Below are 8,100 nucleotides of genomic sequence, written 5' to 3' on the forward strand. Positions count from 1 at the left end.
CTATTTTATACATATATATATATATATATATATATATATATATATATATATATTTTAGGCTTTTATTTATTTTAATCCTACTTTTATTGCTCTCTAGTGCTTAAATGCTTTGTGTCATTATTGTCTGTTTTTTTTAGCCTTGTAAAGCACTTTGGTCAACACCAGTTGTTTTTAAATGTGCTATACAAACAAACTTGTATTGTATTGTATTGTATAAGGTCCAGAAAAGTACCAAGATGATCGACAAAGTAGTCCGTGTGACATCAGTGGTTCAACTGTAAAGTTACGAAGCTACGAGATTACTTTTTTGTGCAAAGAAAACAAAAATAACGGCTTTATTCCACATTTTCGTCTCTACTGCGTCACTTTGGTGATTCATGTTGATTCTGCGTCAAGGTACTGTCGTGAACGCGCGTCCACTGCGTAGTAGAGACGAAAATGTGGAATAAAGTCATTGTTCACGACAGTATCATGACGCGAGCATGTGGCGGCACTGACCCAGATCCGGCGTAATGATGACGAGTTTGGAACAACATGAGGGTGAGTAATTAATGACAGAATTTTCATTTTTGGGTGAACTAACCCTTTAATTTTATATCACCAGCGAAAATACTTGAATATTAAATAAATGGCCCAGTACTAATTTAAATACACTGGGAAACTGAGAATAGGCTCTCTGTATCTTGACTATAGAACAGTGTTGTACTTGTGAGTCTTCATCATCAGAGAACAGACTCTTGCTATGCGTTTTCTCTGATGCTCCCAGACCAGGTGAAGATTTGACTGCTTCAGGCGGAGGTCCACTCTGCAGAAACAATGCAAAAATAATAAATAACAATTAACACAGCACGTATTAATACGACAGAGAGACTGAAAGTTTTCTACCTCTTCAGACTTGGCAGACTCTTCACTGGTGGAAAGCCGGCGTTTCTTCAGACCCTCCAGTATATTTTTAGTGCCGGGCCCAAACATTGAAATGGCACCAACAGGAGGCTGCAAGCAAACTCGTTCAGTATATAACCAATAACAACAATCATACCGAAATAACGATGATTAAAAAAACAGACCTTTTTCTCTGGAGGACGTGTCTCCTCCTCTCCCTCGGCTCTTTTGTCCTGTTGGGAAAGAGCTGCACTGACTTTCCCACTAAACATAGTTCCGCCTTCATCATACTCATCCTCCTCCTCATCCAGTTCTCCAAACAGGTCTACAGTCTTCTTTGGCATTTGCTTCTCTTGTCCTGATCACAAAGATACACATTTAAGTTTTCCCAAAAAGACAGACAGTTGTCATACTGCAGGGCAAATGTCAGAGATTTACCAGGGGTGGATTTGTTAGGCGCCTTCCCACTGAAGAAATCATCATCATCGTCTTCATCATCAAACAGCCCACTTCCCACCGAGGCACGTTTTGGAGCTGCCTGCACTTTGGGCTTCACTGGACTCTTGCTGTTTTTGCTCTCTAGTGAGTCTGAATCATTTGGTAAGCCAAAAAGTTTGTTTCCTGTGGGTAAGGTGCATGAAAATATCTTACTCATTAGTTACTACAGAAATCTTTTATGCAAAACAGCGTGTGAGTATGCAAATTTAATAAAGTTAATGCTTACCAGGAAAGATGGAGACAGCACCAATGGGTATTTTCTTAGTTTTAAGAGGCTCTACAAAAGCAAATGCAAAAGATAAGATGACTATGTAAATGAGTTATATATGTCAACACATGGTGGGTTTCAGAATGTACAAAGAGAAAAGTCAGTAAAAAAAATGATTATGTGCAGCCATCAAGTCATTATAGCAAAAAAAAATAAAGATCCTGACACAACTTTTGTTAAATGGCTACTTATAAAACACCTAAATACACTGATTTTTTGTATATCATTTTTTTTTTTTTTTTTTTTTTTTTTTTGAGTCAGACAGTTATTATTTTAATGGCTATTTTAAAAAATACATAAATAAGTAAAAATTAAATCATTATAAATGACTATTTACAAAACACATAAAAAAGTAGAAATTAAATAATTATTACTAGATTATTTATTAATTATTAGAAATTAAATATTTTTCCCAGTCAACCAGGTATTATAAATGGCTTTTTACAAAATACATAAATAAATAGAAATACATTAAAATTCAAATGAATTATTTTTGTGAGAAGAAAGAGATTGTGGAGTGAAAGCAGGAAATCGGTTGTCTGGAACAATGGATCATATTTGACTACAGTATTGCACAAATGACCAATCAGTATTAAAGCTGTGATGTAACGGAAGTAGCAACAGATCTTTTCTTCTATACTGTGATGTACATCAAAGTGAAATGGATTATTAAAAAATTAAAAAATGTAGGCTGGGACTTGGTTTTATGCATCTGAATGTGAGCTTGTGGCCTAAGTTTCAAATCTCAAGTAGGACTGGCCTACATCTGACTTGAAATGGGCAACAGAATAAGAGCTGAGAGGAGTTACCTGCTGGCTGGGTTACAGTCTTTTCCATCGGCTCGGTTTTGGGTGCATCAGAAAACAGATCTCCCTGAGGAACAAATAATATGAAATGACTTTCAAAGATTACTACCATGTCTTTTTCTTAGGGATGCACCGATACCACTTTTTCCAGTAGTCACCCGATACCGATACCGATACCAGTATCGGTATCGGTGCATCCCTACTTTTTCTAGTTGTACTTGTATGCTCTTGTATGATTACTACATTATTATTTACCAACCTCATCATCATCAAACAGGCCTTTGCCTCCACTAAAAAGTCCACCCTTTCCACCGAATGGAGAATATTCCTCATCTTCCATTTTTGGTGGTTTGAACATCTCGTCCTGATCATCCTCCACTGTAATTACATAAACATAAAATATATGGCATTATTTTACTAGCTATATCCTACAATTACCTAAAATAAATTATGGTAAAACTATACCAGAAGCTTCAAAAAAGCTAAATAACAGTGTAGTTGTTTACAATAAAATACATATATAGTCATCTGCTGAATCTTACATGTACATATACTACCGTACAAAAGTTTAGGGTCAGTATTATTTTTTTATTTAATATTTCTAAAAAGAAAGAATGCATTCAATTTGCTATGACAAGAAAAAATTAAGATATATTAAAATAGTAAAATAAATAGTAAAATGTTTTCACTGTATTTTTGATTAAATAAATTAAGCCCTGGTAAGCATAATAGACTTCTTTCAAAAACCCTGAAAAAAAAAAAAAAACATACCGACCCCAAACTTTCGAACGATAGTGTGTATTTTGCACAATATGGCAGCATGATCTGATAAGCACATGCTATATGAAGTGAACACGCAGTCGCTCATACCCTGAGGTTTTGGCTCTTTCTTTGTTTTACTCTTCTTCTGGGTGATGGGTGGGCCTGATGACAATGCTTTAGAACAAACAAGTGCATGCACACAGATGAACTTGAGAAAGAAAACTGAATGGAAGGATGAAAACGTGTTAAACAATAAAGCAATTAAATCCATATGTTGTTTGTGACCATACATGTGCGATCTGCTTCTGGCTTATTTGGAGTCTCTCCCTTGATTCTGGCTGCTAGTTCATCAGCAAAGGATGGCAGACCAGTGTCCTGAAAGACATGGGATGCAGGAAATTGAATGCTTTTTGTTTACACATTTTAATATGATAATGTCTCATAATACTAATTTTCTAAGTATGTCTGAGCCTGAGGTGCTAAGAAAATGCAAAGCTATTAACCTTTCTGAGCTCATCTTCATCCTTATCAGACCCTCCAAATATGTCAGAATCTTCATCTTCACTCTCTTCATCAGCATCATCATAACAAGCCACAGACGGCTTCTATGGGATGAACAAATGAACCTAAATAAGGCTTTAAAATATTCCAGTTATCAAATGTCTAATTAGCTACATTTCAAATGTAAGAAATTAGCCTATTTAAGAAATAAGTATAAAACATAAGCGCATATATGTATATAATATATATATATATATATATAGAGAGAGAGAGAGAGAGAGAGAGAGAGAGTTTTAAATCTTGAGTTGTAGTCAACATTTAGAGAATATGCTAATTTGAAACATCCATGGTAGGTGTAAGATTTATGTTTACCTTTCACATTCAGATAACTTTTTTAACCAGTAATGCAGTGTAAATTTGTCAACCATATATAAAACATCACAATAGCAGAATAGAGTTTTTAAGTCTTACTTTCTTAAAGTTGTCATGGACTTCCTCATCCTGGTCAGAGTATTCATCCGACTGCTTTTGGAATTTAATCCAAATGGAGGATTATATGTAAATATATTTAATTTTGAAATGTTTTCAAAAAATTAATGCATTCAATAAATAAAATATTGTTTTTTTTAAACGTTCTTAAAATGTTATTGACTCAGTTCACAAAAATGCAAAAGTGCATATCATCATCTCTTACCTCATCGCCTTCTTCAACATCACTCTCAATGACGCTGTCTCTGTCGCTCCCAATAGACATTTCTATAAAACACACCAAACACACACAAGTTAAAAGCATCCTAAAACAGGAGGAAGAAAATCATAAAGATTATGAATCGGAAATCTCACCATCACTGGATAGATCGCCCAGGCCAACATCATCCTCATCCATAAATGCTTGGGAACCAATCAAGTACGGCAAAGGCCTATCCACATACAGGTCCTACCAATAAAAATACATTTAGGCACAAAAAGTGGTGAAGATATACCCATAGGCATGGCTCAGGTCCCTCTTTCAATGTAAGTTTCTGGGATATTTTTGCACATTTTAACACCACCAACCCAAAAACCACTAATTGCATGTGTATAATAACTGTCTGATAATCAAATAAGAGCTCAAGGGAAACATTTACCTTTGCTTCCAAAATGGGCTCTACTTTTTCCAGAGTCTCCTCATCCTCAGAGTCTGAGTTTCCCGCTTTAATGTCCAGCTGTTCAAAAGCAGATTCCAGGACCTTCAGACCATAGTTGACGGCCTCTTGGACTTTGGGAATAAGTTCTGCTTCCTTCTGTTCCCTTGTCTTCTCCTTCACATACAGTATGTATGAAATGATAGGAATGCTTGAAACCATTATCAGGCATTAACATTTTCATCATAACGTACTGTATGATATCACAGAAATGACCCACAGCAGAAAGAACCAGAGAAATATTGCCAATCACTACCTGTTCAGGCTGTTTCTTAATGGCTTCTGGCTTTGGTGCAGGGTCTTCCACCTCTTCATCATAAACCCTCTAAAAAAATTTTTTTTTAAATACATCTGATATCACAATAAACTGTTTGTTTGTGTTTACACCCTTATGTTTTTCTTGAAATTTATCAAATCTCAAAATCTTCTCAATATGAAGTGTGAAAAATGCTCAATAAAGAATTTAAAGCTTTAATCTGAAGGGAGATACATTGAACAGGAAATGTATAAATATTAAAGCTGACAAACTCTCCCCCATATTATATCAGGACAAGTGTGATATGTCAGTGGTGTTTCAGTTTAATACTTGAACTGCTTTGCTTTGCATCCACACATAAAGTGAATTCTCATTTAGCTAAAATCATGAACAAAAATACATACGTTTTCAATGAACTGTGTATTGGACAGCATGAGAAAGTCGTTAAACACTGTGTGTAGGCGACTGTCTGTGGCTTTAGTGTCCCGGATAAGACCGTCCAACTGTTTCTCAATCTCATGTGTCTTGGACAACATCCTTTGAGAGAAGTCTTGCAGGAAAAGAAATAACTGCAGAGATACAAATAAACATTCATCTGTATAACACAGTCGCAAGTGCATACAATATGAATATGAAATATGAATGCATTCCATTTCCACCCCATACCCCTGAATCTGCTGCCAGTGACCAGTTTGTGCTGGATTTCTGCATCTCTTCCAGTGTCCAGGGTCTCTCCCACACCTGCTCAGCTTCTCCATTATGATTGCTGGGGCCATTCTCCATAAAATTAGACATGCTGGTTTAATAGAAAGACATCATAACTCAAGATTATATAGATAAGATTATATCTCAATAAAATGTTTGTAGGACTGCCCCTGGTGAAAAAGAAATGTGCTTAATTGTATTGAATGTGCAGTGTACTTCAAATCTTAAAAGCATATATTTAAAAACTGTACTTGCACATAATGTAATTTTAATAAAATAAAAGGCCACTTAATTGTACTTTAAAAGGGTACACATTCAAGACTAAGTACTACTTAACACACTTAAGTACACATTTAAAAAGGTACACTTCTGTAATAATGTCAAATTAAAAGCTGTACTTTAAAGTACATTTTAAATCATTGTTTTAATAATCTTTTTCATCATGCTTTAAAGAAGTACACTGATTTTGATATGTTGACTATAACATACTAGAGCACATGTAAAGTAATTGACTGTAATTTTAACTGTAGTGTGTTATTTGATAAAAGATTTAAGTTAATATATTTTAAAAGCATTACATTTCAACTTCATCATTACAAATGTGTAATTACAAATATATGAACATACCTGACATAAATTGTACAAATTAAATTAATGTTTATTATAGTTAAAAATGCTTGTCAGTACATTCGGCAGTACACTTTAACCATATTTAGAAGACAATAGAAGAAATTACATATAAAGATGCACTTAAGTCATATTTAAGTGATTCAAAAAGAACTCTAATTAATTGAATTTTGCATAAATTAAAAATGTAATACATTTTAATTTTGCTGTAAATAACATGTAATTAAGTATCTGAAAACATTACATTCAGTTTAAACCTAATTATATTCTTTTAAAGTATATTATTTCCATAATAAGAAGTTGAACGTTTGAAAAGCATACTAATGTGTTCCTCTTTTTCACAAGGGGCTGATCAAAAATGAATCCTTATTTATTTAAAGCCAGACATTTATATATTTTTATCTAACAGGTGCTACTGCTATACATAATACAAAGTGTAAACAAAACTACTAATCATTTGCTGGGGAAATGAGAGGAAACTTTTCAAAGTTAAAACGTTGTAACTATGTGCCAATCAGCATATGCAGAGGCGATAACCTCGACCTTCCTCAAATCCTAAACGATTAAAAATATAAGTACATACACCTGAATGCACTTTTGATCCGTCATTAGATGTTATTTTACCGTTTTATGCATTTGTAAGTGACTGCTCAACCAGCTGCCATGCAAGGCTAGCTGCTGTGCTAGCAACTTACAGTCTGAATCTCTGCTAATGTCATTTAGAGTATTGATTTACCTTATATATGTCCTGTGATCAAATATCCTCTGTAATGTTTTCCTTCCCCTCAAAATCTCACCAATCCAGCAGTGAGAGACTTCAAGGGCAGCTTTTGGCTGTCATTCGTCCCATCATCAACTCAGTATTTTGAGAGGTCCGCCATGTTCCGTCTGCAGAGAATCATCTGATTCTGGTCACCTGACTGACTGAGGCGTGCGACGCGTCCCACTGATCTGAGAACAGCTTCTCATGCGCGTGAATGACGCTGTTCATAAACGGAGCGGATTTAAACTGATCTCAAAGCAGCACCGCCTAACGTTTAAGACGAGGAGGAAAAACATGCATTTTTTTAACGGATTATCATAAATGAATGAATGTAAACTCTTGAAAAAAGGAATAAAAGATGCAGTGTGGATGTATTTTGTAAATCATAAAATGTCCACATTTTTCATGAGAAAGGCTAAATCTGAATCAATAAAATCTTTATTTTGCACGCAAACCCAGCTGGAAATTGGTGTAGATGATCGTTAGTTGGTTGACTAGTTATGTTGTGGATTTTCTAGTAGGGAACGTCCATCCAATAGGCTATCTTATTTCTGCAAGAATGAGCAGATGTTGTAAACTACTTGTTCCCAACAGAGCTCATGGAACTTTCTCTTTTTGGTTTTAACCACTTTCCACTTTTAACCTCTTGTGGAAAGACCCTGAAACCTCAAGAGATCTGAGATCTGACGCTGTTGGACATGATAGGCCAACTTACATATTTATTTACATATATATATATATATATATATATAAACAAAATTATTGGATTATGTTTTGCATTCCAATAATTTTTGTTTTATTTACAATTATATATACAGTATATATATATATATATATATATATATAAA

The 8,100-nt window shown here is 34.5% G+C and overlaps 1 protein-coding gene across 3 annotated transcripts in view; it reads right to left on the minus strand.

Annotated features, from left to right (window-relative positions):
* The window catches only part of LOC107708449 (WASH complex subunit FAM21A-like), a 17,085-nt gene extending 9,676 nt beyond the window's left edge, over positions 1-7,409 (minus strand). The window contains exons 1-19 of one of the 3 annotated variants that reach the window (XM_016512686.1): positions 7,226-7,409; positions 5,824-5,953; positions 5,562-5,726; positions 5,158-5,226; positions 4,845-5,018; positions 4,561-4,654; positions 4,412-4,473; positions 4,189-4,242; positions 3,720-3,821; positions 3,507-3,591; positions 3,325-3,390; positions 2,714-2,832; positions 2,458-2,521; positions 1,607-1,657; positions 1,321-1,503; positions 1,174-1,240; positions 1,068-1,140; positions 886-993; positions 707-805 (exon numbers count right to left, since the gene is read on the minus strand). In XM_016512686.1, coding sequence (XP_016368172.1) covers positions 707-805; positions 886-993; positions 1,068-1,140; positions 1,174-1,240; positions 1,321-1,503; positions 1,607-1,657; positions 2,458-2,521; positions 2,714-2,832; positions 3,325-3,390; positions 3,507-3,591; positions 3,720-3,821; positions 4,189-4,242; positions 4,412-4,473; positions 4,561-4,654; positions 4,845-5,018; positions 5,158-5,226; positions 5,562-5,726; positions 5,824-5,952 — 1,764 coding nt within the window. In that variant the 5' untranslated portion in view covers position 5,953; positions 7,226-7,409. Of the gene's footprint in view, positions 1-706; positions 806-885; positions 994-1,067; positions 1,241-1,320; positions 1,504-1,606; positions 1,658-2,457; positions 2,522-2,713; positions 2,833-3,324; positions 3,391-3,506; positions 3,592-3,719; positions 3,822-4,188; positions 4,243-4,411; positions 4,474-4,560; positions 4,655-4,844; positions 5,019-5,157; positions 5,227-5,561; positions 5,727-5,823; positions 5,954-7,225 lie in introns of all 3 variants that reach the window. The other 2 variants (XM_016512684.1, XM_016512687.1) reach the window with 2 other exon arrangements.
* Between the last annotated feature and the right edge of the window lie 691 nt (positions 7,410-8,100).

This window comes from Sinocyclocheilus rhinocerous, unplaced genomic scaffold (assembly GCF_001515625.1).
Source record: "Sinocyclocheilus rhinocerous isolate Xijiao unplaced genomic scaffold, SAMN03320098_v1.1 scaffold295, whole genome shotgun sequence".
Taxonomy (NCBI): Eukaryota; Metazoa; Chordata; class Actinopteri; order Cypriniformes; family Cyprinidae; genus Sinocyclocheilus; species Sinocyclocheilus rhinocerous.